The sequence below is a fragment of the Ostrea edulis genome, chromosome 6 (genome assembly GCF_947568905.1).
Source record: "Ostrea edulis chromosome 6, xbOstEdul1.1, whole genome shotgun sequence".
NCBI lineage: Eukaryota > Metazoa > Mollusca > Bivalvia > Ostreida > Ostreidae > Ostrea > Ostrea edulis.
In genome coordinates this window covers 66,752,329-66,777,808 of record NC_079169.1, presented here as the reverse complement: position 1 = coordinate 66,777,808, position 25,480 = coordinate 66,752,329, and the positions used below count along the sequence as shown (strand labels likewise).

Here is a 25,480-nt window from a genome sequence, read left to right as displayed (position 1 = left end):
TCTGTATTCATGAATCATATAAACTTTTTATTATTTGTTTTCACATTCAATACAAAGATCTAATACAGTGTTAGGCGATCAGCACATGAGTTATTTTAAAAAAAAATGTAGTAGTAATAATGATCTTGAAAGGTTAACAGAAACATATATTTTTAATTTGTTCAATGAAATCAAAACTGTATACATAGACAATATAAAACCATTAATTTTCAGCATCAATGCACACGCTACCTTCCTACTCCTGAAAGACTTTCTGATGTTCATCAGATATCCATCAGTATTTCGAAGGGGGTTGCCTATTCCTTTTCCCCAAGGATCATACTCATCAAACTGTTAAATCAGATAGGGTTAGGCAAGAAAGACAGCATAGAAATAGGTAGAGTTAGAAAAGTGTGAAAGACAGAAATGTTGAGAAAAGACGTCACCCGTGACCGAAGTACCCCACAAGTTATTCACTATTATTACCCCAATACTTTTGTGGGTAAAAAAAAAGAAAAGAAAATCATTATTCATTATTTACCTGTCTCCTCTCTTGGAAGGAATCTACAAACGAAAAAACCCATACCGTCAGAAATATTGATCATGGTACTAGTTACAGAATACCCAGTGGTTTAAAGATTGAGTTTGAAAATCTGTTCATAAAAATTTATTTTCGTAATCTTTTTTTGCTTTGAAAAATGAATTTGAATACAAAATTTGCAACAAAATATATAATACGAGTCTTCTAACTACTAACAATCAGAATTACATGTTACTTTTGAATGCGCCATACCTCTGGCTTGAACTTTTGTGAGTTCGAGTGTATCCAGAGTATTGTACATTTTCCTTTGAAAACGCAAGTGATCTCCTGTATTACAGGAAAAGAGGAAAGCAACACAAAAAAATGGAAGTTAGTAAAAGCAAAGATATTGATTTTCAATTGATTAGCACATGATAGATATTATTAGCACGTAATAGAAATGATTAGCACATGACAGAAATGATTAACACGTGATAGAAATGATTAACACATTATATAAATGATTAGCACATAATAGGAATGATTAGCACATGATAGAATTGATTAGCACATGACAGAAATGAGTAGCACGTGATAGAATTGATTAGCACATGATAGAAATTATTAGCAAAAGACAGAAATAATTAGCACGTGACAGAAATGATTAGCACGTGATAGAAATGATTAGCACGTGATAGAAAAAGCAAAATGAATAACTAATCTAAGAATACAATGATCGTAACAGATGGCCACTAAGAGATGTTGTTTATAGTTCGAAAAAGGATATCTCCAATGAAAGAAAGAAAAAGTTTTGACAGTAAGGTGTTACCATACAGCTTCATGTTCGTTACAAACATCGGAGAGGACCTGCAAAAGATACTTAGAGACCCGACAGGTCAGACAGAGGACGAAGAGAGATACGATGAGTAATGCAATGACTAATTCTTAGAATATGAAAGAAAGAAAAAGTTTTGGCAGTAAGGTGTTACCATACAGCTTCATGTTCGTTACAAACATCGGAGAGGATCTGCAAAAGATACTTAGAGACCCGACAGGTCAGACAGAGGACGAAGATAGATACGATGAGTAATGCAATGACTAATTCTTAGAATATGAAATTGATTATAAAATTCAGGCAATGTCATCAAACAATTTTTTTTAAAAATAAACAATGGATGATTCAGAGACAGAAGAAATCTAAAAGGGGGTCAACAGAGTTTAATAAGATACTTGCCAGACTTCGACAAATTAGGAGCACCACCTCCAGGTTTACCAAACGGAAAAGTAGCACACTGAAAGAGGAGGAGACAAAGACAGTCTAGAATAGTCACGTGGAAGTTTGGAAAAAGAGGGGGAAAGCTTTGTGGGTGAAGCAATGGGATTCTGTTTCCAAGACGTATCAGCACAACGAACGTGGAAGAACATGAACAGTGATAATAATGAATACAAGAAGCAATGTTGGTAGATAGTGCGTGTCCAGCTAGAAGCGATGTTGGTGCGAGTAGCTTCAAAAAAGGAAAAAGAGTGAATGGTGGTTAGTGTAGCAGGAGAGCAGGGTAGCATTACCTGGCCGTCTGTCAGTTGTGGCTGCCTTTAACTGTAAAAATCAGCGTCATATGTTGAAAAAGTTTTAATAGGATTTGTTCAGTTTGAAAACTCGGTTATCTTTTGAAATAGTTGTAAACAATATCTCTGAATCTGAATCTCTGAACTCGTCAGGGTGATGAACTCACGTGATTTAGTTCCTGTTTGAGGTTTTGTAATTTTTCTTCCTGGTTTCGGAGGGTTTCCTGCTTTTGCTGCATGTCTGAAAAATGAGACAAAGTGTGATTCGTTATCTGTGATATACTATAACTGTTCCTTCCCGTCTGTTTTTAAACATATTGCTTCTTCTTTTTAAGAAATGAACAGAGCATAACTCTGGGGCATTTCGTTTCCAAGTTATTGTTGTGAAAGAAAAGTAGTCTAAGCTATAAAATATGATTTCTTCCTAAACCCTTTAGTATTCTTAATTATTTTATGCTTAGATATCAATCTCATTTGTTAAACATACATTTTTTTTTATTTCAATATTACTTTACCTATCTTTCAATATTAAACAAGAGGCATGTGAACCACATCGCTCACCTGAGCAGTGACATTAAATCCCATCACCAGACTTCTTTCTTGTCATTTAGCACATGATGTTACCACACGTAAATCTATATTGCATATCAATTTGATGATTTTCAAAGAATTTTCCCATATAATCCAGTCCAATTTAAAATGTTAAAACCTTTATTATGGTCCCGTCCTACCGTCCTACACCCTCAATCATGGTGTGAACAATCATGAATCTACACATAAAAATCCTTCTAGTTCTCAAGGTTTTTTTTACCTTGTAAAATGTTTAACCCCTCTTGTGGCCTAGCCTATACCGAGAGGGGGGGGGGGGGGGGGGGCATGGTGTGAACAAATGTTAATCTTCATTGTATAAAGATTGATCCGACATATTTTTGTGAGAGGGGATTCAAAGAATTTCCTATATACTCCTATTTTATGACTTTAATCCCCGGAGACCATGGTTTGAACAAACCTGAGTGTATTTTCCATAATGACTCTTGTATATCAATCTGACAAACTCTATGTGGTTCTTAATAAAAAAAAAATTAAGAATAAGAATGTCCCTATATATTCCTTTGCAAAACTTAAAACATTATTGTGGTTTCATCCTGGCTACAGGGATCATGATTTTTCTTTAAAAAACGAATCTACACTATAAAAGGATGCTTGCAAGTTACGGTTTCTCTGGTACACTGGTTTTGTGAGGATTTTAAAATGCCCCAACATGTTTTTACTTTTAAAAAGTTTATCTCCCGTTACAAAGTCGTGTAACTAGCATGAATCTCCATCCGCCAACGATGCTTTGTGTGTAGTTTTGTTGAAATTGGCACTGTGTTACTTAAGAAATCAACACGTGAAGGCTTACAGAGGACGGAGAAATTTCCAATCAGAAACACTGAACTGAACTTTCCAGTTGCATAATTTCAGTCCATGAATCATTGTGTCATTACAAGCATCTGTACAACTTATAAACGCACCACGACATGCTGCATGCGTCATCATGAACACAAAAACTATGTTTATGGGTTTTATACAGTTTAAATTGTGTTAATAAACATGACAAAATGCAAATGAAAGATGCACAGGATGTGTTCAGACATGCAGTTATTTTTTTAAAATGATAAAAAATAAAATATCATTCCACAGTTAAAAGTTATATGTCGTTTAAAAAACAGCTTTTGTTTCTTTTATGAAAACGCTCATGCAGTGAATATTTGCCAAAAGCAAACACAGAAAAAGGCAGCAATTACTGAGATCCTTGGAATACTCCTCTTTTGCTAGCGAGTCCTTATCATACCGCATAATATTTTCGACTTCCCATTTGCTTCCATTCTGAAAGCGGATTATTTTGGCAGAGTTCATACGAGTTTTCATATGATTTCCGGAACCGGTTTTGAGGGGAGCCCCGCCCCCGGGGGTTCCAAGACGATCAACTATAGAACCACTGCACTGTGTCAGACAGAAAGAAAGAGGAAAATAGGTAAGAGTAGAAAAGGCAAAGGCAGAAGAATGATAGAATTAGCAAGGAATTTATCTTAGAATAATTCTGTTATATATACATGCTAGACATTAAGTCATTATACAATCTAAAGCTTTCTTTTCAATTTTGACATTATGATAAGGCTTACAGCAGCTGGGGGGCTTGGAACAATCTCGCCTTGTTCGTTTTTCGGTTCGTGGGGTGAGTTATTCTTCGGAGACCCCATATTAGCTGTAGAGTTGAAACATATCATTTAAAACAACATACATTATGCTTTACACACAATTTGTATGATGTTTATACAGCTAATTGAGATGCTAGTCACCATAACAACATTCATAAAAGAATTGATAATCTTAGAGGTCTTAACTTTTCTGTAGTAAGGAGGATTTTGTACTCACCTGGGTCTCGGCTGATCTGGTCAAGCCTTGTACTATCTCTTGGCCCGGATGGATTATAGCCAGGTCTGTCCTGAAATTTACGAACCAATTCATGCATCACTGTTGCCTTACCGGGGTGGACTCGAAGACGCATGGGATTGTCATCATAAGCGAATAGTTCCCAGTTCTCCTTAAACTTATTGTGATTGTTAGAATCGTCGCTCTGATAGCTCTATCCAGAGAAAGGAAGGAAAGAGATAGAGGTTACTAGTATGATACAGACAGACGTGACATAAAGGATAGAAAGAATGTTGAAAGTAATGTAAATGAGGAAAAGACGAATGGAGGAAACTATATTGAAAGCAAGACATAAGAGTTAGTTTACAAATGGCGCAAAAGTAGCCAAGAAAGGGTGGACAGCTGTGAAACAAAGAGAAATCCGTGCTATACATTATGATGACAGTAAGTCCAGTAAACGTCCCGTAAATGGACTCAAAAAAGACAGGATAGACCACACAGAATCAGGAAACAGAGGGAATCAGAGCGAACTCCATTCGCTGATGACAGCATGACCACAATAATGAAAGAAGCATACAAAATCGATATTCATTTCCTTCATGTTTTATTTATGATACATGTAGATATTCTACTGTAATAAATTATATGATTAATCTTATTTTGACATGAATGAAAATTGAGTTCTGAACGTTTCTGATTACAACAATCGTTAGTAAAAAGTGAAATACGTTAGTTGTCTACTTCAAATCTAGGTTAACAGGCAAATAAAAACATTACGTATATGATGTTGATCTTTAAACTTGTTTTGATAAAAGGTTAGGCAGTGTTATCGATGCATTTCCATTTTTTAATATTGTTATTCTCAACAAATCACAAACTTCCAAGTTATAAACAATTCTATTACTTGTACGTAGGGACTTATATCAAGCATTTTGTCGTTTTCGTTTGGCTGCAAAACAACAAAACAAACTTTATTTGTTAGTAACCAGCTGACATACTCATTTTATAATCGCCTTACAACCCAAACTATTGCACAATATCACATGCCATGTTAGTTAAGCACTTCATGAAATTTTAAAGGGGCACTAGCAACAATCCTGATTAAAATGCAGGAATATGTTTAAAACAAAGAAGGATAACTCTCACAGTCGAAATGATGCAATCTTCGATCAAAGTTTGTAAAATGTTTTGGCAATTAATCATTTACTTTCATACAATATTGTTTCACCAACTGTTTCTGTACAAACAAAAGAAACTTTCTGTAAAATTACACACAACAAAATGTTGTATGATGCATAGATTTAAACGTCAATGGTGATTTTTATCAATGTTTTTTGTCATTTTAGTAATAATCGGCAAACATACTTTGGCAGCTAATGCCCCTTTAAGCATTGAATACAAATCTATTGATATCAGTTTTTCTATATTTCCCAAACACCGCTTTTTTCCTTCAAAGTGTTTATGATACAAGGATTTACGTTTCGAAAGGTTTTACTTAGAGAAATAAAAAATATTTCCAATATACTAACTCATTCTTCATTGGGTATCTCAGCATCTATTACATTATATCGAATTGCAATAACTAGTATTAGAAAAAGGATGCCCACTGATTTTGAATTTATGAAATATATTTCTGAGGGGACAACAGTCATCGAATTTGAATTCACTTTGTCATCAAGAATGTTTATTACGGTCAATAATTGTTACGGTGAAGGAAAAATCTTTGACATGCAATGAATGAGCAGACTATTTGATAATGGACTAAATTACAAACTACAAAAGACCTGGACTTTACATCGCACCGTTCCCAACAAAGAATTAAATCCTTACACAGCAATGAATTAGAATGCATCCCTGTACATTTAATGATTGTCTCTTATCTGATCGAGGACTGACAAAATGAATCAATTTATATGATTGGCAGATTTCTATAAAATCATAGAAGAATTGGGACCCTGCGTTGGTATTTAAAAGTACCCCGCTGTACAGGATTGCATTAAAGTAACTATTTGAATATCTACAAGCATGTTGTTAGTCTACATAGAAATACATTATTATTATCCTGTCACCGGGTTTTAACGTCCGATTTAAACACTGATACCTGAGCTATTTCTTTCCTAAAATCAATCCTTTCTAACTCAGGGTAGGCAGGCTCCTGTTCAGAGAGTAAAAGATGTAAGGCCAAAAAGTTAAAAAGTGGAGCAGTGTCTCTGAGCGAGTTTCTGTAGAAACCGTTCAAATGTTTGTAATGTCGTTGTTGTTTCTAGATGTACCTTTCTTGATCAGAATCGTCTGTTGTACACTCGTACCTTTCACACACTATTTTTTTTTTCTCTGCGTGTTAAGGATTCATAAGAAACTAGATTGTTATCATTAATTTCAAACTCCCTGATCTCAAGTGATTTAGAGCAAAATATGTAACATTTCATATATTTTTTAAATTCTATATGGATCAACGTTTACCACAATAACCCTAATGGTGTCCCATATTTGGTATAGTCAGAGGTGGTACATATAATCCAACCACAATAGTCCCAATGGTACCCCGTACTTCATATAATATGTGGTGTCGATGCTTACCATAATAACCCCCATTGGTACCCCCTGTTTGGTATAATCAGTGGTACCGATGCTTACCACAATAACCCCCATTGGTGCCCCCTGTTTGGTATAATCAGTGGTATCGATGCTTACCACAATAACCCCCATTGGTGCCCCCTGTTTGGTATAGTCACAGAAGGTACAGATGCTTACCCAGTTATCCTTATAAACCTTGTCCTCCGGAAGTTCGAGTTGGTGTTCAGTAAATTTCTGCTTTCTGGAGTCGGCCTGCAATTGTGTGCACAGAGTGATGGTACACGCACAGAACACGCTTTACCACATTTGAATGTTTAATTACATCGTTACAGGTTTTTTTATTTTATTTTCAGGAATAAAGGCTGGATGAAGCTGGGTGATATCAGCTCGGACAATATGTTAATATTGCGTGCAGATTATATTCTGTGATAGAGACAAATAAGCTAACCAAATGTGAAAGTTTTACTATTGAAAAATATGCATTCACTATTGGAAGTTCAAAAATAATTTTGATATAATCTTATATACAATTGCACTTGTAATGATATTTAAAAATTCTACTGAGCATTGCTTCAATATGACAGGCACTGATTTGTTTTTGAAAATGAAATACCACCACTACCCCCACCACCCCAATCAATACTCAAACTTATCTGGTTTTGTGATTTGAAATAAATCATTTGAATTATCTACATTTTCAAATTAATTTCATTTATCAGCATAAAGATAATGAATGGGACCATCGTTATAGGTGATCTATGACGACATTTACGCAGCGGTATCTAAATCACTGCGTTACAAAGTACGTTATTATTGGCAAATTATTAGATTTTTCAACAATTTATCCAAAGAGGCACGAAACCTACGATCAAAACTGATTTTGTTTAATTAGCACATCGGTTATTTTATATCGTACTCGCATGTTTCATACCACTAAATGAAAGTTTTTTTCATTTGTCCTTTCATAAATAAACTCCGATGAAGAATTGCTTAATATTTCAAATACGTACATCATATTTATTTATTTATAAATTAAAGACACAACAGCACATTTCTTTGAACTGAAAGTTTACAGGGCCATTGTAAGCGCAACGAGTTCCCATTGTTTTTCTCTTTTCCAGAACCGAATTGCTCTAAAGGATCCTGATGTGCGTAAAATGTACTCCTTTTCTCAGTTCTAATAATAGTAGCTTGTAAAATCATATTTACATGTCCCTTTAATTTCTCGCATGTTTCATAAAACGCATTACTCAGGTTGCTAATTAAGTAAACAACAAAAATACAACTTACGTTTTACACGCTTCGTGAAAAGAATGCTGATGTAAAGCGGTGCTGTTCATACCCTCATGTGTTTTCAAAAATGAAATTATTTTTTTATATTTACATTTTACTTTTATTTCGTTCGAATTTCCCAGCCGTTAAAAATAGCAGTACTTACTATATTTATCAAGATTCATACGCACTTTGTTCACATTTAGGAGGAAATTGCTAAGACATTGGAAATGTAAATATTAACTGAACGTCAACTCGATACATGTAAATATTGATAACTGACTACAACTTTATTTCTATACATGTACAACACTTTCAATAGAACAGAATCAGTGCCTGCGATTACTATCATTGCTACACTAGACCTACACATCACTTTCGGTTGACTTACCATAGGTGCTCCGCCCCCTGGTCGACCCCAAGGATTGTAATTTTTTAACATTTCCATATCCTAAAATTTATAATTATTAAGAGCACGTTAGGTCGCACAAGCATTAATTAAATGAAATTAGAGAAAATGTTCTAATTTGTATTAAAACGGCATGGCTCATGCAAAAAGCTTAACAGCCACGATTTTGTTGGTTACGGCATGCTTTCATTAAGGTTTAAATTAAGTAGATTTAATAAAAATTTCATTCTAAAACATTACAGAATTAATCACAACTGCGGGGAAGAACGTTGATGCCAATGAGAACACTACTGAGGCGTCGATGAAGTTGAATTTTATGTAATATTGATGAAAATTTCAAAATATGACAAAATGTCTACCCATGTAAGAAAGACACTTAGTCTATCTGCTACAATAGAAAGTTACAACACTGTGATACAACATGTAGATTCACAGAAAAAAGGTCAGAAGTAGATTCTTGTAGAATACGACTAGGCAGACATTGCCCTACAGATAGAGGCCAGATCAACCAAAATTTAAGAAAGTTTTCTGATTTAATTACTAGTATATGAATATATCATCAAACACTCAATGCCTACATATAACGATGAAGGAAAACTACGGAAGGTAGCAGAAGACCCCAAACAGCAGATATGATAGAGACAGTGTGAGATATGTATTATAATAACCTGTCTCTTCTGCTCCATAAGTTCCTCGTGCTGTTAAAATCAGTCAACAATTCAGCCTTAACTAACGTAAATTATTTAGAATCTAATATCTTTTCTTTTTAAAAATCAACATCACTTTACTTTGATTTGTAATTCTAGTTTTATTTCTATGTGCTGCTGGCAGACGATAGTTTTAGCTTTATTTCTATGCGTTGATTGCAGACGACAGTTTAGCTATGTTTCTATGTGTTGATGGCAGACGACAGTTTGACTTACCCGTTTCCTCTCCTCCACTCTGTCCCGCATTCTCATTTCATCCTGGTATCGGAGACGCTGCCGATCCTGTTCAGTTTCGATCATTTCTCGTCGTAATCTATCCCGTTCGCTTTCACTATATCAGAAGAAGAGCAGATAAAGTTATTGCAATTTTCTCAATATCTAACAATGAATACGTAATGATTAATTATTATTTCTCATATATAGTAGAGGTCTATATCATTCGTATATTATTTCTACTCTCAAAAATGTATCCACATTATTATGACGTCACAATGACTAAACATCACAATGCGCTGTGTTTTATAACGTCACAATTTATATTAATGTATCCACATCATTATGACGTCACAATGGCTAAACATCACAATGCGCAATGATTTATATTAGGTCAGTCAAAAGTATTTTGATTATTCTTTTTTCTGAAACTTACTTTCTGTTATCGAAGCCCTTCATTGGGCTTGGGCGCACCTGTTGCGATTCGTCGATTCGGGGGTCCCCTGACCCGTACTGAATACTCCTGTGACCCTCGTCTAACTTTGGTCTTGCTATAAAACCGAAGAAAGTCACAATTATTACTTATTCCTACTAAGTTGAATATGCTGTTGTTCGTATTAAAACATGACTTACTTATTCCACAATCTTCAAACCTTTACACACGCATCAATTCTTTCAACATTAATGACTGATGAGAAAAAAAGAACAGTACACTTTTTTTTTTTTTTTTTTTATTTTTTTTTTTTTTTTTTAGAAAATTTAGTAGTCTAGAAAATCCGTGTCACCACACTTCAACGCAGTAGTCAGATACTTGAAAGACGAGTGCTATATATCAAGTGTGCATAATTAATAGATTCCAAAATTCATCATTAATTCACTCTCCAGTATGACAACAAAGGGGTTATGAAAATTGCAAGAAGCTATTGTATTGCAGATTGAAAACTGAAAATAAGGAATTTCAACGACACACACACGATTGCTTTCCCCTGATGATAGGGTTTACATTATAAGGAAGGTTGTATTGAACGAGTCACTTTTGCCTCCTTTTCATATCAAATGAATAAATCAATAGTTTTCCAAGCATTCTACAAGATATCAAAATCAAAGAGAAAGTTTCCAAGCGATTATTTTATGGAAAATGTTTTGCATAAAAAGGAAAAACTATTTGCTGAAAAAGTGACTAGATATCATAGAGCAAACAAATTAACAAACAAAACAATTTCATTTTATGCAAATTAGTACATGCAAGAAACTAGCTTCTATTACCATCACCAGGGTGGTAAGTGACAATTTCAGATGCCTGTGGTTTCGGTGCAACCAGCTCTGTCTTTCTTGCTGAAAGAGTAAGCGTGTGTTCACTTGAATTTTCCTTAGTTTCACTACAACTTGAGAGCTATATGAAGTTAACATTTACCAAAATTGCTACAAGTCGAGTATCGTCGTGCTAAACGGTAAACTTAAAGTTATAAAACAGTAGTCAAGTACAACAGATCAAAAACGCTCTCAATGCAATAGTGCGTAGCCAGGCACGTTAGGGACTGCTTTCACTTCGGATAAGTACGTGATGGTGGACTCTTCTCTTTAATCAATTTGGTACTCGTAAAAATCAGTTCTCAAGACTGCAAGTCCTCTAAATGAAATTTTAAAACTGATTGATTCAATGATCTTCAAAGGAACAGAACACTTGAATATCTGCATTCAACTTTCAATGCATGACTTCATGATCACTTCCAACGGGAAGTGACAGACTTTGTACATAATGTATAAAATATAAAGAGAAGAGTCATAGCCGGGGTTATTACACTCATAACGTAATGTTCTCGTGACTATGGTAACGATAAAGTACCATTGTTCAGTTGCGAGTTTGACCTCGGAGGTGGGGTTGCACGTGGTCTTGCCGATGGTCGGTCAGTTTTGGCGCGGATTAAGCTTGATCCTGTTGAAAACGTATCGGAATTATTTCAGAAACACTTCGCTTCTGTTTTACCATGCAGTCGGACAATTGACACTTATTATTTGATATATTCAAGTTAATAAAGTATTAAAGTAAATGTTCTTGCAAGGTTCTGATTCCTGTGAAAGCTTTCTCTTCAGAATAAATATTATTTAGGTATATTTGTATTCAAGCTAAAATAACTAGAGTTAAGACACATCTATGAATCATATAATGTCTCGGACACTGCGACGTTATGTAAAGCCTGTAATATGTAAAGCATAAGCATGTTAATTACGACGCATTGTTAATCTAACTGATTAAAGGGAAAAAAATAAACTTTTATATATTACTCACCATTGTAATCTATTTTACCGTGAAAAAGCAATAAAGAACATCAAAAACCACTTATAACCAAGTGTAACTCGTATTGCCAAATTTGGTGACCTTTACCAATCTATTTCAAGAGTCATATATATCATTTATGTGTGTTCGTGTGAAAATCATACCTGAATCAAAATGCTGTGTTTTCCCAAAATATCTGTTCACATCGGACCCATTCATATCAGCAGCTGAATTCCTCTTGTATTGTGGGTTGTGAGGATTGTTGAAACCCTCTGATGGATAACCTTTGAACCGAAAGTCCTGATACAACGGGTTGTCCGTAGAGGTGTTGTTCGAGGTTTTCAGATCACGTGGTCTCGCTGAAAAGGTTGAAACAAGCGTGAAAATATAAATTGTATAAGTTTAAGAATAGATATTAGTTCCTAGTATTAGGTTTTTAGACTTTTTGTTTACGTTCATCTTGATATTTGTCTTTTTTTGGGATAAATTTTGCATACGCTCTTTTCAAAGAAACATATTCAACCATATCAGAATCACCTAACCATCACACTGCGCAAACCTCCACTAAGTCTCCATCAGACCTCTGCCGATGTGTACAATAAACGGTGTATATCTAGCAGATTTCAAAGCCAGACAGTTAATAAAAGTTAATTAAAAGGGGGCTTAAATAGGCTTGGAGGTGTCGTCTACCCCTGTCCTTTGTATGAATAAAATATTGCTTAATTTAAAACAAGAGCTTTTGCATTTATATGATGTCATCTGCAATCTTTTTTTTTTATACAAGCAATTAAGTTTTTTATTTCAAAGGTGAAATGAAGTGGCTTTAAAAGATAAGAAAATGGGTTTTTCTCATTCATAATTCATTTCCACAGATATTCGCTCAATCAGAAATGTTTTTGTACTTTTTATGACCTGTCAAGTTGATTAGTGGGATGACACGAATAGTATGTCCAAACACAGGTTTATCCTTCCTCGATAGTTGCAACTGTACTAATGTTGCAGGTACAGATGCATGTACTTCAACAACCGGAAATAGAAAAAAAAATTGCTACCTTAAGTTTTATTGCTGGGTTCTTAATTGAATTTAATGTACATGTGACTATTTTACTTGATTCTTAGTATTAACAGGTATGTACATTGTACTTAGAGTGTGCTAGTAATAGAACGAATGTGGGAAATGGTGATTAAGGACAAAGGATACCCAAAATATTGGTATATAATTTATAAAACCATTTGTAAATGTTTTGATATTGCTAAAAAAAAAAAACATTTCTACCACAAACTTTTCCCGAAATCGTCTTTTTATTTGCGTTCTTTACTTGAAAATTCAATGAAAAATAAACAGCCCCAAAAATAGAAATCCTTCAAAAATGCCTTTTTCTTCGTGCATTTTATGTATTGATGACTGATTTACATTGTTATTAAGATCAAACATAGTAAAATCCTTCTTCATAATGCATGTAATGGGTAAATGGGTATCTTATGTCCTTAAAATAAAGATCCGCATGAAGGCGTCTTTGGCACAAGCACCTGACCATTGGACCATGCATATACGTATCCCCCCCCCCCCCCCCCCCCCCCAACAAACTTGATATTGGAAATAAGACATTTTCTCTCTTCGTCATCAATATTTCATCTCTGTAGTTACTCTAAACTAGAATTTCAAAAGTCAAATTTAGTCACCCTAGTGGGCATGCAGCAGCAGACTTCTTAAATGCACAGTGAGCGTGTAAACTGACTATAGAATTGTAATTGATTATAAAGACAGGAAAATATCAAACATAAAAAAAGTGGGGATATCGAACAGTGATCAATCTCATGAATATTATAAATAATACAAAGTATAGAAAAAGACAAACATGGACCCCTGGACACACCAGAGGTGGGATCAGGTGCCTAGGAGGAGGAAGCATCGCTTGTCGATCGGTCACACATGTCCTGAGCTCAGACATGGTCAGAAGTTACACACAAACATGTACGCACATGCATGTATGTGTTTAAATTAACTAAACATGCATCAACACTAATAATGTTGACGAAAATACTGAGAGAGAGGGGGGGGGGGGGGGGGTATGTGGCTCGGTGTCTGTAAATTTTCAAAGAGGATATACAGATGGATAAGAAGAGGTTTAAAAATAGAAAACCGTCTATATCAAAGTTCTTTTCATTATGTTTTTTTTTTCCAACTTGTATTGCATGTACATCTAAATGAATACGAACAATCGGCTTACAATCTAGTTAAATGTGCCGTAGTAGCACCATGCATGCAATGTCGATGGCCGACGATAAGAAGCTGTCGACATTCAAAAGATATTCTGTTGCAAATTCCATATTCAATCTTATGCAACGTCAGTTGATTGGATCTGTAGTATCTATTAATAAACAGGGGGGGGGGGGGGGGGGAGGGGGGTCATAAGTCGTGCATTTATCAAACAAAATGACAAAACATTACAATAAATTAAAACTTTCACAACACATATCTATATGCATGATACACTATAAATAGTTTAATTATATCGGTCCTTTAAAGGAACTTGTAGCTCACGAATTTAATAAAATTGTATATTTTCCATAAATAGGATATTTGAGTATAATAATCGAAGTCTATTTGTAAACCTTCCATTCAGCATTATTACAACTACCACGAGACCTTGGGTGACTGGACGAGACAGTCACAACTTCTATGAACTTTTTAAAACAAACCCAACCTTTTATGATTATATTTGCAATGTACGAATATAGAACGAACAACAGAACGAATGGAATCTCCTTATGCCGTATTGAGAGTCCTTACACTTTCCATACAGGTATATTTTACAACAGTAGATATCAAACAGGTTTTGTGCTTTGACACAAAATTAAGACGTAAAATCCTTGAAACGTTATACACTGAGATCTTGATACAAGTGTAACAATCTTATCAAAGGTGTAAAATGTTCTAATCTGGATTCGATTTGCAAATCGATTAGAAGTACTTCGGGAGATTTTTTCTCTCCTGAACGTGTATTCTCTTTAGAGAAGTCGAAAGGCATAGCCTTCTCTAAAGAGAAGACTGAACGTGCAGTGGCCAAGAAAAGTCGCCCTATCGCGTTCTGGATAGTTTTAATAGTTCTCCCCCACGAGGACATATTATTGGAAATAAAAAATTCCTGATAAAGTATTGAATTGGATGGTCAACAACTATTATCTCTTTGCTAGCTAAGGTTAAAGTAAATATATGGACGGTTGAAGTCTAGACGACAGCTTCGAGTTGTCACCATATAACTAGTCTAAATAGAGATCGTTTTAAAATGGGGTAGCCACGTCGGTGTTACATTTAAATTAAATATTTAATGAATTTGATTTTACCACGGCATCTACCGGCAAACACAGGATACATTGGATGGAAATTGAAACAATATAGCGTTATTTATCTATAAATCAGAACAAAAGGCTGAGGAGAGAGAGAAAGAGAGAGAGAGAGAGAGAGAGAGCCACTGCAATGCTGTGTTAATACATGTACTGTAGACTACGTGCTGTTAACTATGACAAAGAACTGTAAAGTAAAAAAAAAAACCAAAAAAAACCCCAAAAACATGCATATGAAAATGTTGACTTTTATTTTTATGTACAAATCATTAAATGTGCACTTCATTATGATATGAATGCGTAATTTCAACATTCTAATTCAGCATGCATCCCTACACCCCCTCCCCCTTCCAAAAATGAATTTTATTTGCTAATGTAGTGATGCGAAAGCTTTATTTTCTCTTTTAGAAAGCTACAGATGATAAGCTTCAACTAAACAAAACCTGGCAATCGTGCCCTCAAAAAATGAAAGTGCAAGGCATTGATGACCATATTACCCAGGATCCCATCCATGTGGTGGCGTTCTAGTCGCCGTAGCTCCACCAAGCGGTGCACAAGTGAATCTTCACGCACCTGCGGCGTTCAAAGTGTGAAAAGGTGCAGAAAATCAAACATCACACACATATTAAAGGGAAAAAAATTATTGTGTCCCAGTCAAACTTGAATACAACTTCCAGTAAAATCAATTTATGTTAGAGGAAATGATTTCTGATAAGAACATTTCAATGATGTTTGGATGCCTATAAATAACAGAAAACCATTCTGAACATCAAGATGTTAGACCGTGCTCATTTCATTGACCAAATACTGATGAGAGTATTCAAAGCTGCTTAGTCTAAGTTGTAAACAACAGCCAATGGATTCTTATTTTTGCCTTTTTAAAGAATTGTATCATTAGAAAGTGGATTAATTACTTTTTAGATTTTAAATCTTTACTTTGTCTTTAGGGTATTAAAATGTGGCTGTAGATCAGAGTAAGCTTCAAAAATCACTTTAAAATCCAATGAGCAGGAAACTTTATTGTCCTTTTTTTTTACAGGCACCGTAAATGACCCAGTTAAAAATTCACATCCATGCTCTCACAAGTATTTTCGTTTTTCATAACACCACATGAATTAATATACATTTTGAAGAAAACCCTGTTGGGTAGTGATTCATCATTGGAAATATGTTAAATAATATCACATCCAATAAAAATTGATCAAAGAGGAGGAAAATCCCCCATAATACATACCAGTTTGTCAGGCGTTCAGTAAAACTGTTGAACACACATTTACAAAATCCCAACAACTGTGTCACCCAGACAATAATAATGGAAAATCAATGCACTAGTTAAAAAGTGGTACTTTGTAGATATAAGTCCTTAGTACTGCATCAGTATTCCTTCAGTACTATACGACACCAGGCACATTACTGTAGTTACCCCTGGTGTTTACACACTGTGGGTGTAAAGAACTATTTACCTGCAGAGTTCGAGGCAAGTTTACACCTGCCTGAAATCTACACTTTAAATATCATGTATAACTTTCAATAACTTTGTCAATACTTATTAATTAGTCATTTAATAACTCATTAGAGTAAGGTGAGAAACAAAACACTCCTATTAATAATTACAGATTGTGATACACAACTTGTTGGGTAATGGAGTATGGTTTTCTGAAACAGGGACAGAAAACTACCTGGATACCGATATTGATTATTAAAGTGCTACAGTTCTATTGATGATACAATCACTGCTCTAGGTGTAGGAACCATTCAATAGCACAACCTATCATTTAAACCAAGTTCTGAAAATTCTTTATAATGTTTGCTTAAAATACATACTAGAATGGGTGTTTTAAAGTCAGTCATTTTACAAATATGATATGAATTGTACTTGCATTTTAATGGAGAAATATACAGAGCTGTGTATCAAAATAAAAGTATGAATTCAATAAGCATCAAGTAAGTGACAAAATTTGAATAAATATTTTATTAAGGTTCATATATGTATGTGTAGCATGGGTCAAAGGCAGTGGGGGGTAGGGGGTGGGGTTTGGAACACACACACCCCTGCTCTTCTTTTTTTTTCATAGTGATAACTATGCATCAAAGCAAGAAGGAACCAGAATTTCAGTCTGAAATGCATTAAAATGAATTATTTTGAATCAATAACTCCAGTTTATTCTTTTTGTTTAAATTCTATAAAGGATGTGGTGACTATAAAATCAAATCACTCCAAACATTGATCTTATATTAGAAAAAAATAGTTTGGACAAAATTTTTTTAGTTCAGAGTCTGTTAAATGAGAGGAAGAAGGAACCAGAATTTCAGTCGAAAATGCATTAAAATGCACCATTTTGAATCAATCTTTTTTTTTTTAAATTCATTCCCCCCCCGGTGAACCCCCTCCCATTGCCCTCCCCCTTTGGACTTCAACCCACCCCCACAGTAAGGTCTAGATCCGCCACTGAAAAGGTATTAAGGTATTGGGGGGGAGGGGGGGCTAATTTGGAAAATTCTGGCATTCTTTGAGACTAAGTAACTTGATCCATTAAATACATGAACTGACTTCCACATGAAGAAGTAAAACATACTGACTTGTGAATATTTCTAGAAGATGTCATAAATATCCTGTACTCCTACATAAGTTGTTAACACTGTGTTTGAAAGGGAGATAATTCTAAATAGTCTTGGCTGTCAATATAAAAACTTCTCAGCATGAATCATTTCATATAAATTGTTCTTAATCAAATTCAGAAAGTTGCAGAGAGATGAGGCAGGGTTACCATTACATTCAATCTTTTTTTATTTATTAATTGACTTATTAGCAATGATAATCATGTAACTGAAACACAGACCATACATTATAGTGTCATTGCTTCTGCAAGAAAAAAAAAATAACCTAGTCCTTGATCTCTGATATCAAATGTCAACAGAATACCCTGAAGTATTTAGTGCAGTCATAATCAAGCCAGATTTTGTATCGATTTCACGTCTGCAAACTCAAAAAACATTAACCCCTTTTTTTTGGTTTGGCAAAATAAAATGTCCATTTTATATTCAATTGTCTCCTGTATGTGATATGGCAGAGAGTCTTGTTATTCTACCAGGGTAGTTAGGGTTTTAAAGTTCAATTTCACTTGTATTTTAAACAGCGTGATCTTTAATTGTCCAAATTGTCACATTCAGCAAAAAGTGGACCTGCTATCATCAGACGAAATCATTTTGAAGTTCTTGACTACAAGACGGAAAGGTTGAGTGCCAATTGTATACTCAATGAAATGTGAAAAACTTAAACAATTTATAGTAATTGCCCAACTCCAATTTGATTCCAAGGGACGGCAGATCAATATTGTGGGAATAGATTAAGTTCTGTAGTGCTGTAATTATGCAGTTTTGTACCGGAAATATGAACAACGTCCATTGTCTACATAGTTAACACAGTCAGGAAACAGGTTCCTTGGTAGTCAAAATAAAATCAGACCAAAATATTGTAACTTTCTCATAGATCACTTCCATATAACAAAAATAGGAGCATTTTCTATGTTTACAGAATAGATTGTATCTAAGCTTTAAATTCCAGGACTTCTGTGGTTACATTTTTCAGAATTGATCCCGAATGGAAATATTGCCCGTTATACTGGTACATACTGCCATAGTTCTTAGTTTCATTGATTTTCGGTAACTTCATAGTTAATATCAGTCTGGTAGAAAACAGTGCAATCGTTCACACTTCTCAATAAAAAAAAATGAATTGTGTGCATGCTGCAAGGATTTAAATTTCTAATCTAAAATGTTATGCTGGTCCTCCTATTTCATAAGACTGCTCTATTGACAAAATAATGCCATACTATTTGATGTATTCTTGTGCAATTTGTTCAGTGGTGTCTGAGAGACATACAGAATTACAATCACCAGCATGTAATGTAATAGGATGGACAAATCTGTCTGCAGGAAACACTTTATTTAAGAAATTTAAGTTCACTTTTGAAATACATGAGGGTATGAACTGCAAAGCATCATGCTGGCATACTTTATTATGCATGTTAGCACTTAACAAAGTGTGAAGTGCTGCAGGTCATTTCCTCATGTCTTTTCAAAATTGAAATTTTATTTTTATATTTACATTTTACTTTCATTTCTACCAGAATTCCCAGCCATTAAAATAGACGAACTATATTCATCAAGATTCATCCTTCCCCCAACTATACTGTGGGGATCCGTGGGCGATCAACTTGAGGAAGAAGAGATGGACCCATCCACCACCTTCTGGAGGACCTAATCATCCCCGGATCTTCAACAAGACCTGTCCCCGTTTCCAGGGGATCCGAGGGTCGACCACCATCATCGCCTCCCTGCAACAAACCTAGTGTAGCAGGCAGTCTGCACTAAATTTACACCATCATTATCAAGATTCATATGCGCATTGCAGCACATTCACGAGGAAATGGCTATCATTACAAATTATAAAGATACATTGTATCAAAGGCAAAAACATTGAGAAAATGTAAATGTTATAGAATGATGTTTAAGCTGTAAAATGCTAGACTGGTTTATGTTTACATTCCCAGTATGCACAGACATGAAGGTCTAGCCATACACGATCTCATCCCTAGTGGATGAAAATGACAGAAATCCATACAAAACATCACACTGGTAAATTAGACGTGTTTTAGTTTTAAATCATGACATGCAGTGAGGAACTCCTCGTACAGGGATTTGATTGTCAGTGGCCAAGGAAACCTCGTCTGGTTCCAAATGTTTCCTGGTAAATAATTCACAAATCAATGGACCACATATTGTCTCTTAATGTCATTTTAGTGGGCCGAAAAAGAACAAAAATAGAAATTCACAGGATGTTGACGATTAACAGTATGGAAAGTGATGTCTTTTCACAATAGCGTACGATCAATAGTTTTCAATCTGCCATTTTAATCACAAAGTTCTTTCAGATTTGAGCAATGAGGACCATATATCTTCAGCTGAAGAATAACTTTTAGATATATCGAAATCCATCTTTACAATAGGCTATTGAGTACTAAGTATGTTCAAATATAAGAAAATCCATTCGATATACAACACACTCCTCATATCGTGTTCAGTTTCTGTACAGGAAATATTATCAATGCACATTCAGAAAAATTCAATATTGTGCAAGGTGATCCCCAACATATTTCATTGATTAATGACCAAATGTACCTCCGAATACAAATGAGTCTACCCCAATAATTCCTTTAAAAAATTTGTCAATAAAACCTGGATAAGTTACAATCCAATAACATTACAATCAAATTGATTTTATCTTCTCTTTGCTGCTAAATTTCAACGTTCATCAATTATTTGCAGTTCCCAAAATCCTAGTTCCGTATACATGGTCATGATTTACAAGTATTTGGAGTTTAGAAAATGGCATTTTTTAAACCTAAATTTCCACCAAGACTAACAAGAGATAGAGCACAGCATTGAAATTAGTTCATTATCAGACACTGGGGCATCTGAAATTACAGATAATGACTTACAGCGGGTGCCTGAGGTAATCTTTAACATGTCTCCTCATTGAGAAGATTTACCAACAGAAATGAAAGTGGGGGTTGACAGTATAAAAGGGGGAGGGGAGAGGGGAGAAGAAGAAGGGAAGGAGGGGAGGGGGTAAGAAGGGAGAGGATGTGGAAGGAGGGAGGAAAAGGATTAGGAAGGAGAAAAAGAAAAGGGGGCCAGAGAAAGGGCAGAATAAGGGAGAAGTGTGACACCCCACCCCACACCAAACACTCTCCCCACCCCACACTAAACACTCTCCCCACCCCACACTAAACACTCTCCCCACCCCATACTAAACACTCTCCCCACCCCATACTAAACACTCTCCCCACCCCACACTAAACACTCTCCCCACCCCATACTAAACACTCTCCCCACCCCACACTAAACACTCTCCCCACCCCGTACTAAACACTCTCCTCACCCCATACTAAACACTCTCCTCACCCCATACTAAACACTCTCCCCACCCCTGTGATTTCCCAGACCCAGTCACTGATAACTTCAGGTACTATGTTTTATGTATTATTTACAGGCTCCCAATCATTTTATAGGATGCAGTGTGTGATCTAAGTGCATCTTGCAACAGGGAAATCTGGGATCTAAAGCTCCACATTAAAAACTTGTTTTCCTATTCCCTACTCTGTCCATACAGTCATTTCTGTGTCTAAGAAATTCATGAACTTCTAAGTCTGTTGCTTATTTGCCAAGTTTACCAGAATTTAAAAGATTAAGTTACCTGCTGTAGAAAAGAAATCAAATTCAAGACTAAGACGTAATACTCAAATTTGGCACATTAGATTAGATAACTAGCAGAGGGACTGTTTAATTTTTTTATGTTGAAGTTTTAAACAGTTTCACAATGCTACCCATGACCTTTAAACTACAGTAAATTGCTGTGGTGCTTTAGAGGTAAAAATTTATGCAGGTGTATAATTGACACACAAATTAAGAAAATATAAAAATATGACCAAAATAAATTCACATACGGTAATTAGTATTTAATACTACCTATCAGATATTGAATGGGTGTTTCTGCAAAAATCTATCTAATACAAGGAATGCAAAAATTAATTACATGTATTTATTATTTATTTCAGCAAATCGATCAAAACATCAACATTTCTAAAAATTTAAACACTGAAACTTATAAATGGCTAATAAACGGCTGATAAATGGCTAATAAATGGAACACAAATGACTGCTTCGGAAGCTGCAGTAACAGGCTTTAATTAATAAATGAATAATTAGTGCAAGTCTTTAAAATGGCTTGGCTTACTAATATCTCAAATGTCATGAAAGCAAATGGATTGTGAAACTGTTGAACCATGTTGTTTAAAGTCTTTCAGTTCCTTGGATCTAGTAATAAATATTGTATAGGAATTCCTACGCTGTCTCACAATGGAAAGGAACAATTATCCAAAATAATGTAACTTCATGGATGAAATAATAACAAAATGACATTGATTGAATCTTTAAGAAATGACGCCATGCATGCACTGCTAAAAAAAAAAAGAAGATCTGGAGTACTAATTTCATGGACTTTAACATTCTCACATTCATCCAATCATTAATTAGCATTTTAATGCTGAAATATAACAAAAATGTATATTTCAAGTGGATTTTTAGAAGTATAACCTTAAAAACTTTAAATTATTTTACACCAGTAGTTTCCTCTTGACTATGATCAATTTTAATCTTTTTGCATTCTATACTAACCTTAGCAACCATTTAAATAACCATATATTTATTCAAAACAAACTCATTTGTTTTATGGAAAATATTAACTTACGTTCTGGATTTAAAACGAATGCCATTTTTTTCACAATGTGTATTCCAACTCAGTTCAGTTTAATGATTCACACAGCTATGAATAAATAAGCACCAAGTAAATTAAATCCCAATGATATATTCCTACTGTAACCCTAAAGTAGAAGAAAGTTAATTCCACATTTAAAAAGTATCAAATCCCCTCCACTGCACACAAGCTAGCGTTGCTTCAAAACAGATTGCTTGCCAACAAGAAAATATAAGACATTGTTTGATTAAATGCCAGGGTAAATGTGCGGAAGCGTTCAATGTTGGTAAAACTGGGAAAGTCCTTAAACTGTTTGACTTAGCCAGGCCTCTGTTCTACTCCGCACAGAAAATGACTTATTCCTTTTTCAAATATTGACTTCTGAATAAAAACTGGGAACTACCCATTTAAATAATCTATCGCACACAGCACTAATCTGATGTCAATAAAGTTGCTGTTTTAGAAATTCTTTTTATTATAAAAAAACAAAAGAGGATAAACTCTCATCTTTCACTCACTGGTTTTATAATGGACCATATATATTTCTAATAACCTACAGATTTATTTTAGATTATCAAAATAAATATAAATTACATTCAAAATTAAATGCTTTCTAGGTAGGGTTGGTATTTTAAACCTGAATCAAAGGAAAATGACTCTTAAAATAGATTATTTTCAACCCACTGGAGAGAAAAGTTCAGAAGGTTTAACAATGAGGTTTTCATGAAGTTATTGTTTTAGTCATTACAAAGAAATTCTGAATGTCTTTTGTCATTGAAAACAAGTATTGAAAGTTACAGCAAGACAGGAGTACAAGCTTTGTGCATTTTTAAAAAATTGCTAAAACAATGAAATAGATATCTGATTTTGGCCTAGCTCTACAGCCAATCTCTATATCACTGGAGGGTATTGAATGAATAGGCTTTTTTGACCTATGTGTTTATTAATGTACATTTGACAACAATCATGAATTAGATATGGGTTGTCAATTAATTTAACATAGAATATATTGATTAGAAAAAATGAGGTCAACTAAATCAATTTTTTCATGATCAATGCTTAATTGAGGATAATATAAAGCCTGATCTTGGTTCATGCCTCCCTTTAAAGGAAAGGAAAGGCTTAAATAGCCATTCTTGTGACAGGTAATAATACCTGCAGGTTCAATGCACACCATGACAGTGCCGATGCTTCAGGTATTTTTCTTGAATGAAGCTGCTAGTTATAACAGCCCATTGCATGTTTGTTAAGAGACTTTAATAACCATTTAAAATACAATATGTGCTCTTGACATGTAAAATGAATCAGGAATTGGTGATCCATTTTGGTGCTTTTGAATATCCTCTATTCTGTAAATGGAATTTTAGGTATAGAATGTTTCATGTAAAGTTTTGCAGAGGGATGTTTTTTGCAATTGATCTTACTTTTAAAAATATGACATTCTCGTTCATCTCAGTCTTTTTCTTAACCAGAAAAATATCAGCTTCACACCCACAATCAATATCTCACTCTCTCTCTCTTTCTCTCTCTCTCTCTCTCTCTCTCTCTCTCTCTCTCTCTCTCTCTCTCTGTTCTACCTCAGAAAATAAAATCAATGAATTTGTTTGATTTGCAAAGGTTATTGTTTTAACTCTTGTTCATAACCTTAAATAATTTTGGAATGCTTTCAAAATTTTAACAAAAGAAATATGAAATGGGAGATGTATACAGTAAATAGCATGCTATGTTCCCTGCCATTAGGAGGACTCTACACATACTGATCAAATCTGTATTGAATAAAAGTTTAATTTAGTGCATTTTTAACTTTTATACTTCTGCTATTATATAGCTGATTTAGATAATCCTGATTTAGATAATCCTGAAGTGTAGAATATCTATCATGAAGCATCAAATTTGCATGTCTAGAAAACTCTAGCTTTTCTTTTTAAAATTATATGACATCAATGTCACAAGGTCCTAAATTTTCATCACATTTTACAATCAATAAAAATGTCATACACAGCTTTTTTCAACGAAAATGGTTAAAATGTATTTGTGAAAGGGGCTTGGTTACACAAACTGATAACAAAATAATGGGTCTTAAATATTTATATAGTCTCTAAAACATTAAACTTGATCACACTTATAAGATGAGACATTGGCCTGTCACTCTCTAGTGGTTATCTATGAGTAAAACCTATCTATGTAGTATATTATGTCATCATAATTCTCAGGTAAATACTCTTGTGTCTTGTGAGAGTTTGCTCGTGGGATTAGACAGGGGTAGGAAGATAATTTTATCAGTGATAATTCTGTGAACACCATGGGGACTTAATCTACTTGTGTATTTAACTACCCTAGGAGCAAAATAAATTTTAGCTTAAACACTTTCACTCTATAGCAAGCCATTGCTTCTATAAACCCCTTTTGAAACATGTTAATAAATGTTTTTAATTTCCAATGCGTCCAAATTTAAAAATGCGCCAATTTATTTAATACTTTAAAAATCAATTCAATTTCGTTCTTACCCAACTTAAAACTTTCACTGTTTTCATCTGATATTGAACAAATTGATATATTTAATCCGTCCTTTCCGCGCACGAAAAACTGACATACAAAATTAATGAATTTGCATTTGTTATTTATTTATTTTAAATGTCTTAATTATATTTAATTTTTAAATGAATAAAATAATTTGAATATAATTATAAATGAATAGATCTGGATACTTACGATCGTGTGTCAATGTGAAGGGGCCGTTATTTACATCAAGTTTCAATGCCATGATTTTGTTCTTTGTTTTTATCGAAATTACATTATCACATTAATCCGGCTGAACACGCGAGAATTCCGGAAGCGGGATTTGTTGTAATAATTGTCATGGAGCGATCAATGAAAT

At 34.4% G+C, this 25,480-nt stretch overlaps 1 protein-coding gene and 1 long non-coding RNA gene across 39 annotated transcripts in view; one reads left to right on the top strand and one right to left on the bottom strand.

Moving 5' to 3' along the window:
• Positions 1-25,457, bottom strand: part of LOC125645670 (uncharacterized) — a 36,365-nt gene extending 10,908 nt beyond the window's left edge. For 9 of the 38 annotated variants that reach the window (XM_056140519.1, XM_056140525.1, XM_056140524.1 and 6 more), the window contains exons 1-16: positions 25,315-25,457; positions 12,101-12,295; positions 10,925-10,993; positions 10,095-10,209; positions 9,662-9,776; positions 9,407-9,436; positions 8,721-8,780; positions 7,235-7,309; positions 6,582-6,635; positions 4,484-4,694; positions 4,231-4,313; positions 3,853-4,051; positions 2,233-2,306; positions 2,066-2,096; positions 521-543; positions 232-330 (exon numbers count right to left, since the gene is read on the bottom strand). In XM_056140519.1, the coding sequence (XP_055996494.1) occupies positions 232-330; positions 521-543; positions 2,066-2,096; positions 2,233-2,306; positions 3,853-4,051; positions 4,231-4,313; positions 4,484-4,694; positions 6,582-6,635; positions 7,235-7,309; positions 8,721-8,780; positions 9,407-9,436; positions 9,662-9,776; positions 10,095-10,209; positions 10,925-10,993; positions 12,101-12,295; positions 25,315-25,366 (1,485 nt within the window). In that variant the 5' untranslated portion in view covers positions 25,367-25,457. Of the gene's footprint in view, positions 1-231; positions 331-520; positions 544-2,065; positions 2,097-2,232; positions 2,307-3,852; positions 4,052-4,230; positions 4,314-4,483; positions 4,695-6,581; positions 6,636-7,234; positions 7,310-8,720; positions 8,781-9,406; positions 9,437-9,661; positions 9,777-10,094; positions 10,210-10,924; positions 10,994-12,100; positions 12,296-12,838; positions 12,954-15,781; positions 15,858-16,518; positions 16,766-22,596; positions 22,893-25,314 lie in introns of those variants that run through there. The other 29 variants (XM_056140518.1, XM_056140521.1, XM_056140520.1 and 26 more) reach the window with 25 other exon arrangements.
• LOC125645675 (uncharacterized) lies at positions 3,946-5,138 on the top strand. Its single transcript, XR_007359409.1, has 2 exons — positions 3,946-4,082; positions 4,463-5,138. It is a non-coding gene; the product is annotated as an uncharacterized LOC125645675 (long non-coding RNA).
• Positions 25,458-25,480: the final 23 nt, after the last annotated feature.